At 42.2% G+C, this 23,914-nt stretch overlaps 1 protein-coding gene across 6 annotated transcripts in view; it reads right to left on the reverse strand.

The window, feature by feature from the left end:
- Nucleotides 1–23,914, reverse strand: part of ARHGAP28 (Rho GTPase activating protein 28) — a 547,343-nt gene that overhangs the window by 21,092 nt on the left and 502,337 nt on the right. For all 6 annotated transcript variants that reach the window (XM_029591030.1, XM_029591029.1, XM_029591034.1 and 3 more), the window contains 4 exons: nt 23,470–23,632; nt 9,201–9,283; nt 5,314–5,511; nt 4,529–4,672 (listed from right to left, as the gene is read on the reverse strand). In XM_029591030.1, coding sequence (XP_029446890.1) covers nt 4,529–4,672; nt 5,314–5,511; nt 9,201–9,283; nt 23,470–23,632 — 588 coding nt within the window. The remainder of the gene's footprint in view (nt 1–4,528; nt 4,673–5,313; nt 5,512–9,200; nt 9,284–23,469; nt 23,633–23,914) is intronic.

Here is a 23,914-nt window from a genome sequence, read left to right on the forward strand (position 1 = left end):
GCAAGAGCTGGAAGCCAAAATTTTTTTTTAATAGAATTGCCTGAAAACTGATCAGATTTGCAAAACAGAACTAACAGGTCACTGCAAACAACCTACTGAAAGTTTAGCTGATACTGGAGTAGTTGTCCACAAATCCACATTGCACAGTTGTTTACATAACAATAATCTGCATGGGAAAGTAGTCAAAATGAAACATTTTCTATGACTTTATCACATCATCTAAAGTATGCAATACAAAATCTTGATGAGCCTGAAACTTCTTGGAACAACGTGTTTGAACCGATGAAATGAAAATGAAATGAAATGAAATGGTCGCCATATCTCAAAAAAGATATAGTTGCAATGGAGAAGGTACAGAGAAGGGTAACCAAAATGATAAAGAGGATGGAACAGCTCCCCTATGAGGAAAGGCTGAAGAGGTTAGGGCTTTTCAGCTTGGAGAAGAGACGGCTGAGGGGGGATATCATAGAGGTCTTTAAGATCATGAGAGGTCTTGAACGAGTAGATGTGACTCGGTTATTTACACTTTCGAATAATAGAAGGACTAGGGGGCATTCCATGAAGTTAGCAAGTAGCACATTTAAGACTAATCGGAGAAAATTCTTTTTCACTCAACGCACAATAAATCTCTGGAATTTGTTGCCAGAGGATGTGGTTAGTGCAGTTAGTGTAGCTGGGTTCAAAAAAGGTTTGGATAAGTTCTTGGAAGAGAAGTCCATTAACTGCTATTAATCAAGTTTACTTAGGGAATAGCCACTGCTATGAATTGCATCAGTAGCATGGGATCTTCTAGGTGTTTGGGTAATTGCCAGGTTCTTGTGTCCTGGTTTGGCCTCTGTTGGAAACAGGATGCTGGGCTTGATGGACCCTTGGTCTGACCCAGCATGGCAATTTCTTATGTTCTTATGTTCTTAACTGTTTGACCACCACAAAAGATACTGTAATTTTCATTTCTTAATAATGTTTCTGACCATTGAAATTGCTAGTTGGAAGTGTTTAGAGATTTTTTATAGCCTTCCCCTGCTTTGTAAAAGTGAATTACTTTATCTGAGAATTTTCAAATGCTCAGACAGTTACTTAAAGGATTCCACCAATCACAACCTGAGAGGATAGTAGGATCAGAATATTTGTTCAACCATGGAATTGAAGGCTTAATGAGGCAATCAACATTTTGGGCTTTAATACCTTTTCAAAATAAGTGGTAGTGATTCAACTGGGAAAGTTTCAAACGTTTGCAAATATCATATTCACTTTTATTATTTTCAAGCTGTTAAAATTAGCAAATAATATTTTTGCATTAAGAAAAGATATTACCGGAGCACGGAACCATCGCTGAACAAAAAATATCATGACCCTATGAAGAAGGTGCAAACCGAAACACGGACCATGTTGGGCAGAAAAAAACCTCATGGCACAGAGTTGGGCAGTTTCTTCAATGTTACAAGCTAAGTAGCTGGGATTATATTATTATCAGAAAAAATTGTAAAAGTATTTAAAAATTTCACAAAGGTGCGCAGACACATAAAAATATAAATGACCGATGATTATATATTTGAGTGGTAGTGAAACAAAACTACTTGCTATCCAGCATATTCACTCTTATTAAGGTTTTGCTACATGTCACAAAGCCATGAAAAAATTGCCAATATGAGGTCATTTACCACATTCAACAATTATTGATGTCACTTCAAAAATATGTGGAAATAATAGAGGTATTTTGGTCTGTTATTCTTAATTGTAATTTTCATTAATAGAACCATGAATTCTGCTTTATATTACAAAAATCTAGAGAATAATGTCAAACCATCCATTCATAAGCTGAATTTGAGCTAAAAGTGGATCTCGTACCAAGTAAATCTATTACAGAATGGCTGAAGGAGGAGATATTTCATGTTTTGGATTGGCCAAATAAAATCCAAACCTAAACCCTATTGAAATGTTGTAGCAAGACCTGAACTGAACTAAAATAGAACATGTATAATCAAAAAAGAATACATATAATGTTTAGATTACTTACCTGGTAATCTTCTTTTCCTTAGTGTAGACAGATGGACTCAGTACGAATGGGATAGCCCATTCGTACTGAGTCCATCTGGCTACACGCCAGGAAATCATGAATTCAGAACCGTTTTACAAGCCCTCATTTTCACCAGCCTTGACTACTGCAAATCTCTCTTGATAGGACTACCTAAAACGGCGTTAAAACCACTTCAATTACTTTAGAATGCCGCTGCCAGAGTCCTGACTGGTAAAAAGAAATCAGACCACATCACCCCCAAGCTCAACAATCTACACTGGCTACCGGTAGAAAAAAGAATAGAATTCAAAGTTCTTACAATTCTACACAATGCAATTAATAAAGCAGACAACACAGCCCTGGACAATGTCATACATATACACAGGTCACTACGTACGACTAGGTCAACAAATAAACTACATCTGGATGTGCCATCACTACCGCTAGCCAAACTGTCATCCACAAGAAACAGAGCCATCTCCATCATTGGCCCGAAATTATGGAACTCTTTAACCTCAACAACTGAGCTCACAAGAAAACATTAAGGGGCGGATTTTAAAAGGCCCACGCACTTAAATCCTTCCGGATTTACACGCTCAGGGCCCTCACGAGCCGGCGCGCCTATTTTGCATAGGCCGCCAGCGCGCGTAAAGCCCCGGGACGCGCGTAAGTCCCGGGGCTTTCGAAAAGGGGAGGGAGGGGGCGTGTCCGGGGGCGTTCCCGAAACGATGCGGCGTTTTGGGGGCATGCCCTGGCGTTTCGGGGGTGGGCCCGGGGGCATGGCGCCGGCCCGGGGGCGTGGTCGAGGCCGCCGGACCAGCCCCCGGGACTGGAGGACGGAGCGGGGCTGCCGGCGACGCGCGCAAAGTTACGCCTGCTTTCAGCAGGCGTAACTTTGCCGACAAAGGTAAGGGGGGGGGGTTTAGTTAGGGCCGGGGGGGGGGGGGGGTTAGGTGGGGGAAGGGAGGGGAAGGAGGGGAGAGGGCGAAGAAAAGTTCCCTCCGAGGCCACTCCGAAATTGGAGCGGCCTCGGAGGGAACATGCAGCTCGCGCTGGGCTCGGCGCACGCAGGTTGCACAAATGTGCACCCCCTTGCGCACGCCGACCCCGGATTTTATAAGATACGCACGGCTACGCGCGTATCTTATAAAATCCAGCGTACTTTTGTTCGTGCTCGCGTATTTTTTAAAAATCTGCCCCTAAATCTTTTAAAAAAGATCTCAAAACATGGCTATTCAGCCAGACTTTCAAAGATGGCATAGGATAAGACAACAGACCACACCCATTGCATTTCCACTTCGGGCATGCAATATCTTTCCAATGACTATTTCACTGACTCACTGAAACCTTACCGATTTTCACCCATTTGCAATTTTCCCCTTACTTGATTTGAGCACGGATTTATACCTCGTTATACTGTAGATATTGATTTGCTTTAAGTTGTTGTTCGGAACCAGTTTCAGTTATTGTTAAATGCTTTAAATGTAACAGGTTGTTGTAATTGTAAACCGGAGTGAAGGCGATTTCTGCTATACCTCGGTATATAAAAACTGCTAAATAAATAAAAAATAAAATAATAAAATATCACAGCAATAATACACTTCTGGTCGGTGCACATTCAATACAGAAAATAGTCCATAAAAAAAAACAAAAAACAGTCTCAATCAACAGAAATTCTGTACATCCATGACAGTAGGTCAGTATGGAAAACCCTTCTTGGGCACTTCCCTGGCACCTGCACTTTGGCTGTGGCTCTCTTAAATCCAATAGAGGAAAGCAGGTAAGTCTCTGGCTGATGCTTTTCTCAGACAGCAACACTTGGGACATTTACCTGTTAGGTAGCCTTCCCTCTGACTTTCACAAAGGACATTCCTTTCTTCCACCTCTGCAGAAAATCAGTCTTAGACAGAATAAATCCCCACTTATTGAGAACCTTCTCTGTGATTCTCAGGAAATCTCAGGAATCATTCTTGGTCCCCAAGACAAGACCTCCCTATTCCTGAAGGCCTGGCACCTTCCCAAGATAGGAGGCAGAACAGGCAGCCCTTTCCCCTTGGAAAGACTACACTCTAGTTACTCTCTTTTAGCCAGAGAAATTCCCAAGAATTCTGAACCCGTGTGGGCACAGGAGTTTTGTTAAACTACTGATATATCTTACTGGGGAGTTCTCTACATCTTCTACTACCACTCCTAATCTACTCTGACTTCACCCAGGGGTCTATTGAGATTCTTGAGGCCTGCTAGTAAGGAACAGTTTGGGGAACCCCATAAACAAGGAAAGGCTGATCAAATGTTAGTGACTACTGTACAAGAAGTAACCTCAGTTTATCAAATATTTTCCCATAGACAGAAAATGATACAAAACCTTTCAGAAACTAGACTCAATTTGTGGAGCAACCCCAAAACCATGAGGTATAGAAAGATCCCTATCTTTAAAAATGCCATACAATCTCTTGAACAATATAATATGATGTTCTTTGATTGCTTATTTAATGTTATTTCATGCTTTACCTCTCTCCTTTCAGGCCTCTCTCTTTCCATAGTCTTCCTCCTCAGTAACTTTCTTACACTCTTGTCAAACATCAGCTGCTTCTTGTTGTTGATCACTGCTGCTTCATTCATTTTTCGCACTTGGGAAATTAGGAAAGATGGGACCTGCATCAACAGAAAAATGTAGTAAATTCATAAAGTAGTTAAAACAATTTTTAAAAAAGCAACGAAGTATATGAGCAAACCTGTTGATTTTATACTGGTGGGCCAATGCCATGTGGATTTAGTTTTGTGCTGTGGTTGTGATTTTGCAAAAACTCAATTGTTTTGGTTTTGGATTCCTTAAAAATAAAAGAAATGTGTGAAATGTGCCTCCTAATGAATCTAAATACCTTGAACTTGTCCTTTTACATTCCTGTACTGTTATTCCTCCATATTACCCCTGTTGTGTTTCTTATCCCTCAGTCTCTTATACGGCTTTTATTCCCATGTTCCCTTTCCCCAACTTTGTGTCTCTTAGAATCCTGAGGGCACTGCAAGATCAGTACCAACTCTGATACCTGGGAACATCTGATGTCGAGTCACCCTAAGATTTTGTTGGTTAGCAGCATGGACCTCATACAATATTGGCAATATATGCCTTGACTTGTAGCTGAAAGGAATGAATAAAGACTGCAGTTTGTGGGTTCCAGGAATCGGCACCAACTTGCTTCTTTACACAAAGAGTGATATACAAGCCCCCAGCAATGGCTGTCATGACACATTTTCAGTTAAGCATGGCAGAGCGTGTGGTTGGCAGGACTTACCGTCCACAGGATATCCTGGTACCGTATTAGAAGGCGCACTATGTGTGCTGTGGAGACAGCTGCCTTCATCTCTTCCTCATTTGCACTTTTCCCTTTGCAGATGAACAGGTTTGGGGCAATTATCATGGACACGTTCCAGAGGCTCATTTTGTTCTTCCCTTCATTTGCAACCACCTTTTTGAGGAATTGCAGTAGCGCCTAAGGGAATGCAAACAACTCACAATCAACAACTCTCTGTTAGTGAAATGTTAATGGAAAAGTACATTTAGAGTAATCATTTGAAAATCTACAGCAAAAAACAAATGGATGTCTTTCACAGAAAATATTTCATTTCTATTCAACACTTGAGAAGGAATTCTCATTTGTTTTGAAATACTTTTCTTTATATAAAAGAGTATGAGGTCCATATTCAAAAACATTTAGCCGGTTAACTCAGAAGTTAGCTGGTCAAATGAATATTTTGGCACATATCCAGCTAAATTCTAGCCGCCTAATAAGTTAGGCGGCTAGAAATTAGCTGGAAAAGTTAGGGGCATTCTAGACGCATAACTGGGAGAAGAGTTAGCCAGCTAAGTTAACTGGCTAAACCCAATATGAAGAGTTAGCCGGATGACTTCGCTGGCTAAGCCTGGTGAGACCAGAGTTGTCCTATAATTTGCCAGATAACTTTAAGAAAGTCGGCTATAGTGAATAGTGCGGCTGATCTACTGAATATGCCTCCAAAGTAAGCAGGATAGGTTTATCTGGTTAACTTTACTATCCGGACTGTGTCTGAATGTGGACCTCTACATTTTCTAGAACACAGTCTAATCTTTATCTTTTAATATCTGTTGTAGGAGTTCTATGTTGTACTGTTTGTTTTATTATATTTCAACTGTTACTGTCATTTGATTTATTTGTGGGATATTTTGAGGTTTAATTTTGACATTTTTTTTTACAGTATATTGTTTCTGTTGTAACCTGCCTTGAGCTTTTTAGGAAAGGTGGGAGATTAAGGGGTAGATTTACAAAAAGGGCGCCCTCGCGTACTTTTGTAGGCGCATGAGGCGCAAACAAAAGTACGTGGGATTTTAGTAGATACGCGCGTAGCCGCTAAAATCCTGGATCGGCGCGCGCAAAGCTGCCTATTCCGTGTAGCCAGCGCGCGTTGAGCCGCGCAGCCTGCCGCCGTTCCCTCCGAGGCCGCTCCGAAATCGGAGCGGCCTCGGAGCGGCCTCGGAGGGAATTCGCTAATGCCCTCCCCTCACCTTCCCCTCCCTTCCTCTACCTAACCCACCCCCCCCGGCCCTGTCTAAACCCCCCCCTACCTTGTTGGGGGATTTACGCCTCCCAGAGGGAGAAGTAAATCTCCGCGCGCCAGCGGGCCGCTAGCGCGCCGGGACGCGACCTGGGGCGGTTCCGAAGGGCGCAGCCACACCCCCAGACCGCCCCGGGCCAAAACCACGCCCCCAGGCCCGCCCCCGAAACGCCGCGTCCTGCCCCGAAAACGGCGCGCCGCTCGGCCCCGCCCCCGACACGCCCCCTCGGAAAACCCCGGGACTTACGCGAGTCCCGGGGCTCTGCACGCGCCGGTAGGCCTATTGAACATAGGCGCACCGGCACGCAGGGCCCTGCTCGCGTAAATCCGGGCGGATTTACGCGAGCAGGTCTCTTAAAATCCGCCCCTAAATGAATGATTTCAAGGAGAAATTTTTTTTATGGCTCGAGTATATCATTTGTCACTATTTGAAATAATTGTTTCTGTCTGTCAATCACCATTTAATAGCAACATAGGAGGTAATTTTCAAAAGGATTTATGTGCGTAAAACTGGGCTTTTATGCGTGTAACTCATTTGAAAATCCACACCATTGTAACATAGTGTCCAAAGGGAGTGCTGATTGCAGAACTTTTATTTGTTGCTGGTAAACTGGACTTTCTGGGAAAGAATACTAAAATCTTGAAAAAAAAATTCTTAAAAGGTTAAACTATTATTGATTGTTTTCATTGAGTATTAATTTTTAAGGCTAATATTTGCAGGTTTTAAGAAATGTGTATTTACGAATGTAAGGAGAAATCTTAAGTTTCACTACTTATAGGGCATCAAAATGAATTCTGAGGTCACAAAATGAAACTGTGGCGTGTGTTCTTGAGCAGAGAGATACAGAGATAATGAACTTCTGCTTTGCCAGTACATACTATTTACCTGTGTCTTTTTTAAAGAACTAAATCTTCTCTCAGCAAACAGAGGGCATCTAAGACCATGCAAGCCCTGTGTGTGTGTGTGTGTGTGTGTGTGTGTGTGGAGGGGGTGGGGGGGGGGGGGGTGGACCTTAGGCCTTCAGCAGAGATCAGCTTTGCCTGGCAACTGGACCCTCCAATAATTGTAGGAGGCCTTGTGAGTATTGTCAGCTCTCTGTCACACTGTTTACAGATGAACTTCTGTGTGTGTGTGTGTGTGTGTGTGTGTGTGTGTGTGTGTGTGTGTGGTGGGGATGGGGGGTCAAGCAGTTGAAGTAAAGAAGAAAAACCCAGTCAGACCTCTATTCATGCCCCAGCTTTAATATGCATGAGCTACTGAAATGCATATCTTGGCTCTTAAAAACAGCTTGGGAGAGGGGCTCAGGGGTTTGGCTATGAAGATTAATTAATACCACTAAGAAAACTATAGATTCACTGCTGTCCATCCTCACTGCCACCCGGCTGATAGACAAGATCTAGTATCCTTAACTAGAGATGTGATTCGGGACCGGAATCGGTTCGGATTCCGGTTCCGATTCACATGTGGGGTTTTTTGCATCGGGCCCGATTGTGGTTTTGTTTATCGGCTGCGCCCGAGCCAATAAACAAAAAACCCACCCCGACCCTTTAAAACTAACCCCTTAGCTTCCCCCCCCTCCTGACCCCCCCCAAAAAAAACTTTTTACAGGTACCTGGTGGTCCAGTGGGGGTCCCGGGAGCGATCTCCCACTCCGGGCCGTCCTCCCACTCCCGGGCCGTCGGCTACCACTAATCAAAATCACGCCGATGGCCCTTTGCCCTTACCATGTGACAGGGTATCCGTTGCATTGGCCGGACCCTGTCACATGGTAGGAGCACAGGATGGCCGGCGCCATCTTGTGCTCCTACCATGTGACAGGGGCTGACCAATGGCACCGGTAGCCCCTGTGACATAGTAAGGGCAAAGGGCCATCGGCGCCATATTTCTGAGGTACCAAAATAATTTTATTTTATTTTTTATATGGTGAGTAGTAAAGGAAAATATCCTAGTTCAGCCCAACCAATCAGGCTAGTCAGTCATTTGAGGCTACCTTCAGCCAAAGCGTTATGGATTTCTTAATTTATAAATGTTATGTATTTCTTGGAAACATTCTTTTTTCACCTTTTACCCCTAAAATCACAGATGATACAGTCATCAGACACTGCCGTGATTTCTGAAACATATTTTTAATATGAATATATGTAAAATAAATGTTTATATTTAAATTAAATAGGGAGCAATTTTCAAAACGCTGTTTTGGTGCAAAGTTGCAGGTACACATTCTCGAAGGGATAGTACAAGCACACTTTCCATTTGAACCATGTGTACATTTTAAGTCTTTCAGGATGGACAATTTTCAAAAATCCCTTTTATCCAGGTAGTATGGTATTTATCCATGTAAATGGCTTTTGAGAACTGTCCTCCCTGTCTCCAATAGTGTTTTTACAAAAATGTTTTGGCAGGGGTGGTTGTGGGGGTCGTCATGATTACTGAGTTTAATTATCGAAATCTAGAGGGCCAGGGGGTGGGGGGAGGGAAGGGGAAGGTTAACCTGAAGGTTAAGGGGGCGCATATTTTAGATATAAATCTCTTACTGGAAAGGGAAAAATAGAACGTATGGTTGGCAATTTCATATTTTGCAATACTCACCTTGGCAATATCTCTGTTGGCATCAGGCAGCAGCATGATCAATAGATGCAGAGCTTGTAACTGCAACTTGACCTTGGAGATTTCTAAGGAAATCATAAAGACATTAACAATAAGAAGAGAAAGAAAACATCTTTCTGTGGGAGCGAAGCTTCACTGGGGTAGCTAGGGTGAAGGCATGCAAATACCTTTAGTTAAAAGAAACATAGCAAAATCTATTAAAGTCAGAAAACTTTGAAAGACATTAAAAAAAATAAAAATTCCCATTGGCTGCAGCTTGGAAGAGAGGCAGTAAAGCACCACACAACTCAAGTCCGATAGCAGTTGTAAAGTTTCTGATGACACAATTCCTTTCCTAAACAGTAAGTCAAAAACCCTGTTAGATATAGAAGTCTGTAACAAGAGAGGCCAGCAACTCTGTATTGAAATTAACCTGTGCTGTTCATTATGAGGTAAATTTTAAGACCCGCGTGCGGGTGTACATGTGCGTGCATTTGCGGGTGAGCCCTTATGGGTGTGACAATTTAATAACATTTGCCCGTGTAATAAAATTGACTATACGTGTGTATGTGTGCATGATTTTGTATTGACATGTGCGTGCAACTACTGCCTTGCGCGTGTATGTGGTGGGAATTTTAGTTCGTACGCACACCAACGCAATAGCCCTTTTACCCTCTTTGCTCCCAGTTCACCCCTGTAAAGGAGAGAACTTCCTAATCCACCTAGCTAACTTGCCTTCCTTTTACCCTATTACCCCCGACTTAAATCCCCGCTTACTAGTGTATATATATTTTTTTGTTCTAGGACTTACATGCCAACTATAGCAGAAGTAAAGTTATGAGATGGGGACCCCAGCGTGTGCTTGTGCATGTAACTACTGCCCTGCCCAGAACATGCCCATGCCCTGCCTGTTTTTGTCAAAAAGATTTTTGTGCATGTAGTGGGAGATACACGTGAGGCCGTGGTCTTCTTAAAATCTGCACGCGTGCACGGGTCTGACTCTCACACCTATCTCCTGGTTTTGGCACATGCAAGGCTTTTAAAATCGACCAGTATATGCTAGTACTAAATTGTATCTGCTGGGGAAATCACTGCAAGATCCCACATTTCTTGTGATTTTACTGGTAATTTTGGATTGTTTGGGATAACTTTGGCACTAGTCTAGCTATTCAATGAACACTTATTCAACTGCCAGTTAAGGCACAAATACAAATTATATATAGAAACATAAACCAAGTACATTTAGGAAATGTCCATTTTAAACAGGTATCTTTTATTTCAAATCTTTATGTGACTTTTAGGTAAAATGCACTTTTAAAACTCTTGTAATATGGGAATCCTGGACTGTCACTCAATCATGCCACAAGAAACAAAGACAGCTATTTGTGGTCAAACGCCACAGCTTTATTCAACACAGTACCTGAGCCATGAATTACATTTAATTGCACTATACTTCTATTCCCCATCTGCCCCAGTAGATTACTCGCCATGCCCCGTCAAGATCCCCTACACCCCCCTGTAGGCAATATAAATATCAGGCATCCTCTGCAGCCAGCAAGGCACCAACAAATGTGAGGCTAGATCCTAATACCATTTCTACAGGCATGTTAACAAATAGCCACTATTTATAACCAACAGCCTCGATAACTCACTGCAACAGAGATATAACATAAAATTCAATTCATAAATGCAAAGGGAACCACAAGGAAAGGAGGGATGGTCAGCCTCTTGGATCCTTTTAAACCCTCCTATTGGTGCTTCCCCATATCCCTTGGCCCCATGCACTGCCGACCAAGAAAAACTGTGGTACTTGAAAATGCATGAGGACTACCAGTCCCCACCCTCAAGCTTCTTCTCCCTCTTCAACATGACACCCATCATCTGCAGCCAAGCCCTGTGACTTTTAAATTATAAAATAGGAGGAGAGGGGGCATAACATGGGTGGGTGGAGTGACTGGTTGTCCCTGAGTCGTCGGGGTCCACATTATCACAGGCCATTCCAGAACTATCATGGATGGCCATCTAACTAAATGAATATGACTGCATTAAATATCCACAAGTGTACAGCGTAGCTTCACTGTATGAAAGTGGAAGGTTATGTCTGCTTCTTCTTTCTTAAAGATGTTTAGACATAAGGTCAACAAAATGCATGGTACACTTATTCCAATGTTACTACACAGAAATTGCCATCTCTGTGGAATGCATGGATATATATTTTATTAAGATGTCGGACTCCCAAGCAAGACAAACCTGAAGTAATAAAGCAATACAATTGTCTACAAATTGATGAAAATCACAGTGCAGCTTTTCAAGACAAAATCTCTATAGTACACAGCATTTTACCTACTGAAGCATAAATGAGTGAAATGAAAATAATATACACACTGGAGACATCAATTTTCTATAAAATATTATTGGGATCTGTGAAAGAATTAAAATAGGCAAGCAAAGAACCTGCCAAGAGAACATATTTGGAAGGTCACTACAAGTTAGGAGTGGCAGAGAAAAAAGAGAGGCAGAGCTTCCACAGATGCAAAATACTCAAAAGCAAATAGTGTATAAGACATACACATAAGTGAATAAATAAATAATATACATAAATACATAATAAATAAATAAATATATCGAGATTAAAAATATATATAATGCATAAAAATTAAAATTTCAACATGGACATATTTAGGCAATACTGACGGCATCAGGAGTAAGATTCAAATATCCACAATAAATATAATAAAAGAGCACCACAGACTGCAGAAACATAAGAAAATCCTGTGTAGCCAGTGCACCTAGAAACAAAATACTGTTCTGCTTTTGAGTGTCTGCATATTTATTATTTTTATTGTTATATTTATCATTAATTATTTATATTTATCCTTTTCACTTATCTGTTTGCCCTGTATACTATAAGTTAGGAGTATGCAGGGAAAACATTTTTTATTTTGTGTTTCAATTTAGATGGGTTTTTTAGTCTTGTTTTGACTGTTTCAGTTCATTTCATGTATGGATCAAAATAAGAACATAAGAATATGCCATACTGGATCAGACCAAGGGTCCATCAAGCCCAGCATCCTGTTTCCAACAGTGGCCAATCCAGGCCATAAGAACCTGGCAAGTACCCAAAAACTAAGTCTATTCCATGTTACCGTTGCTAATAATAGCAGTGGTTATTATATAAGTCAACTTAATTAATAGCAGGTAATGGACTTCTTGTCCAAGAACTTATCCAATCCTTTTTTAAACACAGCTATACTAACTGCACTAACCATATCCTCTGGCAACAAATTCCAGAGTTTAATTGTGTGTTGAGTGAAAAAGAACTTTCTCCGATTAGTTTTAAATGTGCCACATGCTAACTTCATGGAGTGCCCCCTAGTCTTTCTATTATCTGAAAGAGTAAAAAACCGATTCACATCTACCCGTTCTAGACCTCTCATGATTTTAAACACCTCTATCATATCCCTTTCTTCTCCAAGCTGAAAACCTCTTTAGTAGGGGTGTGCATTCGGATTGACCGCATTAGTAAAACGCAACTCATATTTTTTTTTACTTAAAAAATTGATTCGACATAAACGATCGGATTTCCCACATATCGAACATAGATATGTTCGATATGTGGGAAATCGCGATTGTTGAGCCAAAATAAAAATATAAACCCCCTCACCCTCCTTAATCCCCCCCCGACTTACCACAACTCCCTGGTGATGGAGCGAGGAGTGAGGACGCCATTTCTGCAATCCTTGGCGAGAAGCATGTGACGTCGGCGGCACGTCGAGTGACGCCGGCGTCACGTGATTCCCAGCTCGTTCGCGCCGGACGGCTCGTTCGGCCCAAAAAGAACTTTTGGCCAGCTTGAGGGGGTCAGGAGGCCCCCCCAAGCTGGCCAAAAGTTCTTTTTGGGCCGAATGAGCCGTCCGGCGCGAACTTGCCGGGAATCACGTGACGTCGCGTCTGAGTGACGCGGCGCCACGTGATTCCCGGCGAGTTCGCGCCGGACGGCTCGTTCGGCCCAAAAAGAACTTTTGGCCAGCTTGGGGGGGTCAGGAGGCCCCCCCAAGCTGGCCAAAAGTTCTTTTTGGGGCCGAACGAACTTGCCGGGAATCACGTGACGTCGCGTCTGAGTGACGCGGCGCCACGTGATTCCCGGCTCGTTCGCGCCGGACGGCTCGTTCGGCCCAAAAAGAACTTTTGGCCAGCTTGGGGGGGTCAGGAGGCCCCCCCAAGCTGGCCAAAAGTTCTTTTTGGGCCGAACGAGCCGTCCGGCGCGAACGAGCCGGGAATCACGTGACGCCGCGTCACTCTACGTGCCACCGACGTCACGTGCTTCTCGCCAAGGATTGCAGAAATGACGTCCTCACTCCTCGCTCGATCACCAGGGAGTTGTGGTAAGTCTGGGGGGGGGATTAAGGAGGGTGAGGGGGTTTAAATTTTTTTTTTGCACATATGTACATATACCCAACTCATTGGATTTTTTTTATGTCCATATTGGCCGCAAGTGGGACCCCCTTTCGGACATAAAAAATATGAACATAAAATTTTGCTCTGCACATCCCTACTCTTTAGTCTTTCCTCATAGGGGAGCTGTTCCATTCCCTTTATAATTTTCGTAGCCCTTCTCTGTACCTTCTCCATCACAATTATATTTTTTTGAGATGCGGCGACCAGAATTGTACACAATATTCAAGGTGCGGTCTCAGCATGGAGCGATACAGAGGCATTATGACATTTTCCGTTTTATTCACCATTCCCTTTCTAATAGTTCCCAACATTCTGTTTGTTTTTTTGACTGCCGCAGCACACTGAACAGACGATTTCAATGTGTTAGCCACATATTACATTAAAATAAAACCCAAATGAAAACTAAAACTGAAACAAAATGAAACTGCCTCCACCCCATGCCACCAAAACATCACAATTAACCCCTCTGGATCTGCCCCATAAGATCCTCTTAGTGATCTCTTACCTCCTGTCTGTGAAGTAGAAATGGCAGAAGTGATCACCAGGTGCTTATACCCTGCGGGGTCCCAATATGTTGTATGGCTGTACAACAAAATAGCACTGGCCTCAGGGTTATCCGGCACCATTCTGAAACCGAGGCCTAGCAGGGCAAAAGCAACTGGTGATTGCTTCTGCCCCTTTCTACTTTGAAGACTCAAGGTTAGAAATCTCTGGAGGAGAAGTGCTGTTTATTTGATATTCTGCCAGGTCTTGGGACCTTTTTTGTTAACTTTCCAAATTGAAAATCAAAGAAAATATGTATTTAGGATTTTTTTAATTCATTTCATTTTTAAACAAAACTAAACATAGGTGTTTCAAGTTTTTCCTTTCATTTTATCGTCTGTTCAGTGTGCTGTGGCAGTCAAAAAAGCAAACAGAATGTTAGGAATTATTAAGAAGGGAATGGTGAATAAAACGGAAAATGTCTCGCTTCATGGTGAGACCCCACCTTGAATACTGTGTGTACAATTCTGGTCACTGCATCTCAAAAAAGATATAATTGTGATGGAGAAGATACAGAGAAGGGCGACCAAAATGATAAGGGGAATGGAACAGCTCCCCTATGAGGAAAGACTAAAGAAGTTAGGACTTTTCAGCTTGGAGAAGAGACGGCTGAGAAGGGGATATGATAGAGGTGTTTAAAATCATGAGAGGTCTAGAACAGGTAGATGTGAATTGGTTATTTAGTCTTTCAGATAATAGACTAGAGGGGCACTCCATGAAGTTAGCATGTGGCACATTTAAAACTAATCGGAGAAAGTTCTTCTTCACTCAACGCACAATTAAACTCTGGAATTTGCCAGAGAATGTGGTTAGTGCAGTTAGTATAGCTGTGTTTAAAAAAGGATTGGATAAGTTATTGGAGGAGAAGTCCATTACCTGCTATTAATTAAGTTGACTTAGAAAATAGCCACTGCTATTACTAGCAATGGTAACATGAAATAGACTTAGTTTTTGGGTACTTGCCAGGTTCTTATGGCCTGGATTGGCCACTGTTGGACACAGGATGCTGGGCTTGATGGACCCTTGGTCTGACCCAGTATGGCATGTTCTTAAAAATGCATGCATATACTTATTACAAATTGGTGGATTTTAATCCTGTAACCATAATATGTAACCATAATAGTATGATGCAACTGGTTAGTTTGGACAACAGCTGGGAAATTTCCTTAGCAGTATATGACAGATGTTACCAGGCAGAAGAGTCCAAAGCTTAATCTACCATATGTTAGCTCAGTGGAAACATGCAAAGGTACCTTTTTGCTGTGAGGAGGTGGTAGATACCTAGAATGACTTACAAAGGAGGTGGTGGCCATTTCTGTAATAGAATGTAAACATACTTCGGACAGATATAGAAGGCACAAGGCAGTGGTGGTAGAACGAGGGTTGAGAGATTGGGTAAAAGATGTGGGGAGGAGGATGGGAGAAAGCTGGTATTGGTTTAAGTATGGAAATTTATATGCATGCAGGTCCCCAGAGGCAGGCAGAGCCCCAGAGTTTCAATGTGTGGATGAGACAATGGTGCAGGGAAGAGGGATTCAGCTTTGTAAGGAACTGGGGAAAGTTTTGGGGATAGGGGAGACTTTTCTGAAAGGATGGGCTCCACCTTAACCAGAGTGGAACCAAGCTGCTGGCACTAACTTTCAAAAAGGAGATAGAGCAGCTTTTAAACTAGAACAAGGGGGAAAGCTGACAGTCACTCAGCAGTGCATGGTTCGGAGAAATGTATCCTTGAAGGATACTAATGAAACAGGAGAGTTAGGGCATCCCAACAGAGAGGTTCCAATAAAAGCAAACATAATCCATGTGCCTATATGTAAAAAATCACCGAAGCTAATGATTTATGAATTATCCCTAACATCTGGAAAGCAGGTTGTTAATACAAACAAAAAACACACTTTGAAATGTCTGTATGCCAATGCCAGAAGTCTAAGAAGTAAGATGGGAGAGTTAGTGTATAGCAACAAATGATGAGATTGACATAATTGGCATCACAGAGACTTGGAGGAAGGAGGATAACCAATGGGACAGTGCTATATCAGGGTACAAATTATATCGCAATGATAGTGAGGATCAACTTGGTGGGGGTGTGGCACTTTATGTCCGGGAGGGTATAGAGTCCAACAGGATAAAGATCATACAAGAGACTAAATACTCAGTAGAATCTATATGGGTAGAAATCCCATGTGTGTTGGGTAAGAGTATAATGATAGGAGTATACTACCGTCCACTTGGACAAAATGGTCAGACAGATGATGAAATGCTTAGAGAAATCAGGGAAGCTAACCAATTTGGAAGTGTAATAATAATGGGAGATTTCAATTACCCACATAAACATAGTGCAAGAACAAAGATACAGTTCCATCCAAACTTCACAATTATTTTTATTGTAAGTTCAGGTATTTATAGTTCATTTAAGTAAGGCAACTCCAATCAAGTGAACATGAAGAATACTTATAAAGTCCCCCTATTCAATTACCCCAATATTGACTGGGTAAATGTAACACCAGGACTTGCTAGAGACATAAAGTTCCTGGATGTAATAAATGACTGCTTCATGGAGCAATTGGTTCAGGAACCAACAAGAAAAGGAGCTATTTTAAATTTAATTCTTAGTGGAACGCAGGATTTGGTGAGAGAGGTAACGGTGGTGGGGCCACTTGGCAACAGTGATCATAACATGATCAAATTTAAACTAATAACTGGAAGGGGGACAATAAGTAAATCTGCAGCTCTAACACTAAACTTTTAAAAGGGAAACTTTGATAAAATGAGGAAAATAGTTAGAAAAAAACTGAAAGGTGCAGCTGCAAAGGTTAAAAGTGTTCAACAGGCATGGGCATTGTTTAAAAATGCAATCCTAAAAGCTCAGTCCATATGTATTCCACACATTAAGAAAGGTGGAAGGAAGGCAAAACGATTACTGTCATGGTTAAAAGGTGAGGTGAAAGAGGCTATTTTAGCCAAAAAAAAATCCTTCAAAAATTGGAAGAAGGATCCATCTGAAGAAAATATGATAAACATAAGCATTGTCAAGTTAAGTGTAAAACATTGATAAGACAGGCGAAGAGAGAATTTGAATTGAAGTTGGCCATAGAGGCAAAAACTCATAATAAATTTTTTTAAAATATATCCGAAGCAAGAAACCCGTGAGGGAGTCAGTTGGACAATTAGATGACAGAGGGGTTAAAGGGGCTCTTAGGGAAGATTAGGCCATTGGAGAAAGACTAATGAGGATGTTGGGGAGATACCAGTTCCGGAGATGGTTTTCAAGGGTGATAAGTCAGATGAAATCACTGTGAATCTGGAAGATGTAGTAGGCCAGATTGACAAACTAAAGAGTAGCAAATCACCTGGACCAGATGGTATGCATCCAAGGGTACTGAAGGAACTAAAAAATGACATTTCTGATCTATTAGTTAAAATTTGTAACCTATCATTAAAATCATCCATTGTACCTGAAGACTGGAGGGTGGCCAATGTAACCCCAATATTTAAAAAAGGCTCCAGGGGCGATCTAGGTAACTATAGACCAGTGAGCCTGACTTCAGTGCCAGGAAAAATAGTGGAAACTATTCTCAAGATCAAAATCGTAGAGCATATAGAAAAACATGGTTTAATGGAACACAGTCAACATGGATTTACCCAAGGAAGTCTTGCCAAACAAATCTGCTTCATTTTTTTGAAGGGGTTAATAAACATGTGGATAAAGGGGAACCGGTAGATGTAGTGTATTTGGATTTTCAGAAGGCGTTTGACAAAGTCCCTCATGAGAGGCTTCTACGAAAACTAAAAAGTAATGGGATAGGAGGTGATGTCCTTTCCTGGATTACAAGCTGGTTAAAAGACAGGAAACAGAGAGTAGGATTAAATGGTCAATTTTCTCAGTGGAAAAGGGTAAACAGTGGAGTACCTCAGGGATCTGTACTTGGACCGGTGCTTTTCAATATATATATAAATGATCTGGAAAGGAATACGATGAGTGAGGTTATCAAATTTGTGGATGATACAAAATTATTCAGAGTAGTTAAATCATAAGTGGATTGTGATACATTACAGGAGGACCTTGCAAGACTGGAAGATTGGGCATCCAAATGGCAGATGAAATTTAATGTGGACAAGTGCAAGGTGTTGCATATAGGGAAAAATAACCCTTGCTATAGTTACACGATGTTAGGTTCCATATTAGGAGCTACCACCCAGGAAAAAGATCTAGGCATCACAGTGGATGATACTTTAAAATCATCGGCTCAATGTGCTGCAGCTGTCTAAAAAGCAAACAGCATGTTACAAATTGTTAGGAAGGGAATGATTATTAAAACGGAAAATGTCATAATGCCTCTATCGCTCCATGGTGAGACCACACTTGGAATACTGTGTACAATTCTCATCGCCGCATCTGAAAAAATATATAGTTGTGATGGAGAAGGTTCAGAGAAGGGCAACCAAAATGATAAAGGGGATGGAACAGCTCCCCTGTGAGGAAAGGCTGAAGAGGTTAGGGCTGTTCAGCTTGGAGAAGAGATGGCTGAGGGGGGATATGATAGAGGTCTTTAAGATCATGAGAGGTCTTGAACGAGTAGATGTGAATCTGTTATTTACACTTTCGAATAATAGAAGGACTGGGGGCATTCCATGAAGTTAGCAAATAGCACATTTAAGACTAATCAGAGAAAATTCTTTTTCACTCAACGCACAATAAAGCTCTGGAATTTGTTGCCAGAGGATGTGGTTAGTGCCGTTAGTGTAGCTGGGTTCAAAAAAGGTTTGGATAAGTTCTTGGAGGAGAAGTCCATTAACAGCTATTAATCACATTTATTTAGGGAATAGCCACTGCTATTAATTGCATCAGTGGCATGGGATCTTCTTAGTATTTGGGTAATGGCCAGGTTCTTGTGGCCTGGTTTGGCCTCTGTTGGAAACAGGATGCTGGGCTTGATGGACCCTTGGTCTGACCCAGCATGGCAATTTCTTATGTTCTTATCTATCCTATGTGGTACAGAATCGGAGAAAGAAAACTGGCAGACTGGGTGGGTCAATTGGGCCTTATTTGCATCATTTGCTATGATGCTATGTAAGTCTTTCTTTAAAAAGTCAGCATTTCAAAAATTTCACATTTTTAAATTCTGTGGTTCCTTGTGACATTTCTTTGTGCAAGTAGTGATATTTCTATAGTAAATCTCTAAAGCACAGACATCAGTTTCTAACTTCTATTAAACATGTCCATTTAAAGCCTGGAGAAACTGCAGTTACTAGATCCTTAAAAGGTGCACAATCGGGGAGTTTCTGAGAGGACACCAACAACCATAAGTTAGTATTATTGTTACTATCCTATATTTTTGATTACAGATTTTCTTTGTGCTTTTAATCTGCAAGACAGATCGAAATTAAGAGGTAATAAAGTGATTTGCCCAAAGTCAATGGCAAAGGGGAGTCTTTAGTTCATGTGCCCCAGTGACTGCTGAAGTTGGTGGTGCATCAGAAAATTTGCTGCTGCCATGTGACCATCTCTCTGAGCTGCCTCCCCAGCCTGACATCATCAAGAAAGGCCAGGCTCAAAATGTCTCCTTTGACATGCCACCACATGCGACACTGTGCCGGCCTTCATGATGATGCGGATTAGGGATTATCTGACGATTAAAATTATCGTTCTAAATCGTTAGAGTGCACGATACAATACAAATGCCCCAATTTATCGTCATTGGGGGAGCAGTTCAGACTGTTGGCAGCCCAGAGCAGGAGCAGTTCTTTATTGGTGACTGATGCCAGCAGATAGGAACAGCTCATGACAATCAATCTGATGCCTGATGCAAGGGATAGGATAGGATGGGTTGCCCCACACCTCCACTGTCACACCCCTTTTAAGGTACCCAAAAAGGGATGCACTCTCCAAGAGATAGCCCACACCAGCTCACCATACACAAGAAAATTCAAATTCTGGCATCAACTCAACAGCCACACAAACACCTTTCACTGCCAGAAACGTTTGATTTTCAGTCACCCTGAGATTGTCATGGATTAGTGGAGAAGAGAGGGAGGGGAGCAGGGAACATACAAACTTTCTCCTCTCTCACGAAGCCCTTCTAACCCTCTCTTCTTCTTATTCCCCTCTTCCACTTTCTTATTCCCCCTTCCCTCCCACTCAACCTTTCCCTTCCCTCTCAGTCTCTCACCCCTCCTTCCCACTCACCTCTTCTCTTCCCTCTCAACACTCGCCCCCTCCCTGACACTCACCCCGTACCTTCCCTCTCAGTCTCTCAGCCCATCCCTCCCACTCACTACCGTGCAGGGTCTCTTCTCACTGGGGAGGGATGGGAACCCCTCCAGCGCGCATCATCACAGAGCGCTGCCGCGCAGGGCCAGTGCTAGATTTTTTGCTGCCCTGGTCAAACAATTACCATGCTGGCCCCTCCTCATCCTTTCTTTTTTACATTTAATTTATATTCTTTTTCTAATCAGGGACAGTGCAAGGGTATTAGGCACCCTAAGTAAATCTTACTACTTTGTGCCCAGGTCTCCCCCCCCCCCTCCCCACCCCCAACTCAGCCCTTTCCACACACAATTTAAAATTATGCATTAATAATACAAGATTTTACATGAAAAAGGACACTCAAAGTACAGTCTTTTGAAGTAAAAATATCACAACATGTACATTATATTTACATGTACTTCTGTGGTGTCAGCTAGAAAACCCTGCATGAAAGACAAAAGGACACTTGGAACATATGGTATTAGGACTATTGTAATACATATTAGGTGTGGGCTTGGTCTTCAGAAAACCATGAGCAAACTAAACTACAATATAATATACCTCCCATTCCAAAACAGCACTAACTGCCAGCACTCAAACAGTAAAAACCCTTTATCTATGAAAAGACAGCACTGCAAATATTACACCAAGCCCTAAGACACCAATACACCTACTATTAGGAAAACAGAACAAGGCTGGCTGCTGTAGAGCTCTACACAGAAACTAAAGCTAGCAAAATATCTCACCTCAGCCACACACTGGATAGATCCTCATTATAGATCGAATAAAGAGACCATAAATAAAAGCATGCAGCCAAAAACTGAACTGGAAATCACAACAAATACAAAGTGCCCCAATGGAAAAACAGAAACATCACTATTCCTCAGAAAACATCAAGCAATAAAATCAAGAAATCTAAAGCATCATTTTTAATGGTAAAACCATTAGAGATGTGGTTCGTTTTTCGCCCGAGTTAGGAAATTCAACGAAATTTCCTAACTCGTTGTGGTTTCGGAGGCCCCGAAACCCGAAAAGAATTTTCCCCGACTTTTGGGGAAATTTTGTTTTTCGGGTTTGCATGGGGAGAGGGACACTTTTTTTTTTTAAATTAAAACCCACCCCAAACATTTAAATAAACTATAATACAACACCCCCCCCCTGATCCCGATCCCTCCCCAAGACTTACTAAGTACATCCCTGGTGGTCCAGCGGGGTCCCGGGTTCCATTTGCCCTCCGTGCCAGTGCTACTTGCAAGCCGTGCTATTTAAAATGGTGCCGAATAGCCTCTGAACTACCATGTCACGGGGCTACCGGCGCCATTGATCAGCCCCTGTCACATGGCCATCGGCGCCATCTTGTGCTCCTGTCATGTGACTGGAGCTGACCAATGGCGCCGAAAGCCTCTGTGACATAGTATGGGCAAAGGCTATCGGCGCCATTTTGATTACTGGCAGCCGACAACGAAATCGCTTTCGGACCCCCGCTGGACCCCCAGGGATTATTGGCAAGCCTTGGGGGGGGGGGTCAGGAGGGGGCTCTTGACCTCCCCAAGGCTTGCCAATAATCCCTGGGGGTCCAGCGGGGGTCCGAAAGCGATTTCGTTGTTGGCTGCCAGTAATCAAAATGGCGCCGATAGCCTTTGCCCATACTATGTCACAGAGGCTTTCGGCGCCATTGGTCAGCTCCAGTCACATGACAGGAGCACAAGATGGCGCCGATGGCCATGTGACAGGGGCTGACCAATGGCGCCGGTAGCCCCTGTGACATGGTAGTTCAGAGGCTATTCGGCACCATTTTAAAGAGCACGGCTTGCAGTAGCACGGGCACGGAGGTCAAATGGAACCCGGGACCCCACTGGACCACCAGGGATGTACTTAGTAAGTCTTGGGGAGGGATCGGGATGGGGGGGTAGTTTGTATTTATGTAGAAAACTGATTTTAAATGCTTGGGGTGGGATTTTAAATGATTGGGGTGGGTTTTCTTTAAGCTTCCTTTGCCGTTTCGTTTTTTGGCCCGGTTTCGGGTTTCCTCGTTTCGTTTTTCAAAAAAACGAAACGAGAAAACCCGAAATTTACCACGAGGTATCCAAGTCAAAAAACGACCCGGCAGAAAAAAACGAAGCACATCTCTAAAAACCATACTAATACAAAGAAATATTTCAAAACAACATCCAATAATTAAACATCCAATAATTAAAAACACATTTTTTTAATGAATATCACAGTTACCATCTGTGAAGATTTAATGTGATTTGGAGTGATAAAAGGTAAAAGAAAAGTAGATTTGTACCATTTACTCTCTACCTAGCTGCTAGGATTAAATAGTTCAAATATAAGTTAGCCTCCACAGAGACTCTCTCTCTCTTTCTCTCGCCTTCCCTCCTCCTCCTCCTCCTCTTCTTCCTTCTGCCCTCTCGAACCGGCATTTGCAATAAATACTGTTTTGGCCGGTAACGCAGGCATAACGCACAGAATAAAGGTGTAGTTATTTCCCGCAATAGTGTGCATTACTTTATCGCACACAATGTTAACTAATCCTCATTTCCATTTACTCCACCCAAACTCTTCCCACTCAAATACTAATTTTAAATTTGCACATGCATTTCATAATGCGGTATTTATCGCATGCGTTATGGCATTATCATGGGTGTCAAGGCCCTAATGGGCGTGATAATGCCCTAACGCAGTTTGATAAAATAGAGAAAATAGAGGTTGAAATCACTTGTCCAAAGTCACAAGGGCTATCAGTAGGATTTGAACGCTGGCTTTCATGGTGTTTCCTTGCTGCTATAACCGCTAGGCTACTTCTCCACTCCACTGCTTTTCCTCCTGCAAAATCATAAGCTAAAATATGTTTTTGCTTTATAGTGACACATTAATTGCTGTAGACAACAGCCATTTCTTAACTTGGCCTATCAGAGCATAAAATTCACATTCCAGTATGTTGACTATGACCCCTTAGATTTATAATGCTTTCTATGATTTATACTCAGTTTGATCATATATAATACTTGTTCAACCTACTTTCCACTAGAGTGATAAAGGCAGGCAGGTACTCCACAGGGAAGAAGGGGCTTGGGAGTTCTCGTATAAACATCTTTAGCAGGCCAGCTGCGTCATTGTTTCGCACTTGCTTCCAGTCAAATGTGTCTTCATAAAATTTTGCATCAAGTTCCTGACGGAGATTCTACAAACCAGAAACCAAAGAAACAAGCCTGTTAATAAACAACCTGTGGTGATCTACATTATTCACAATGACTTCCATCTGCTAACTCCATAATTCATTAGTAAAGAGTTGAAAAACATTGGAATCAGATGTCTCAAGGACAGAGCCTTGTAAGACAAGCTGCAGTATTCCAGACGACAACATAATTTGTGCAAACTTTATTATAAATGCAATCAGTATGTTTTCTGTGGACATAGATGTCTACATTAAAAAAAACCAATTCTAAGTCTGATTCTGTATATC

Source organism: Rhinatrema bivittatum, chromosome 2 (genome assembly GCF_901001135.1).
Source record: "Rhinatrema bivittatum chromosome 2, aRhiBiv1.1, whole genome shotgun sequence".
Taxonomy (NCBI): domain Eukaryota; kingdom Metazoa; phylum Chordata; class Amphibia; order Gymnophiona; family Rhinatrematidae; genus Rhinatrema; species Rhinatrema bivittatum.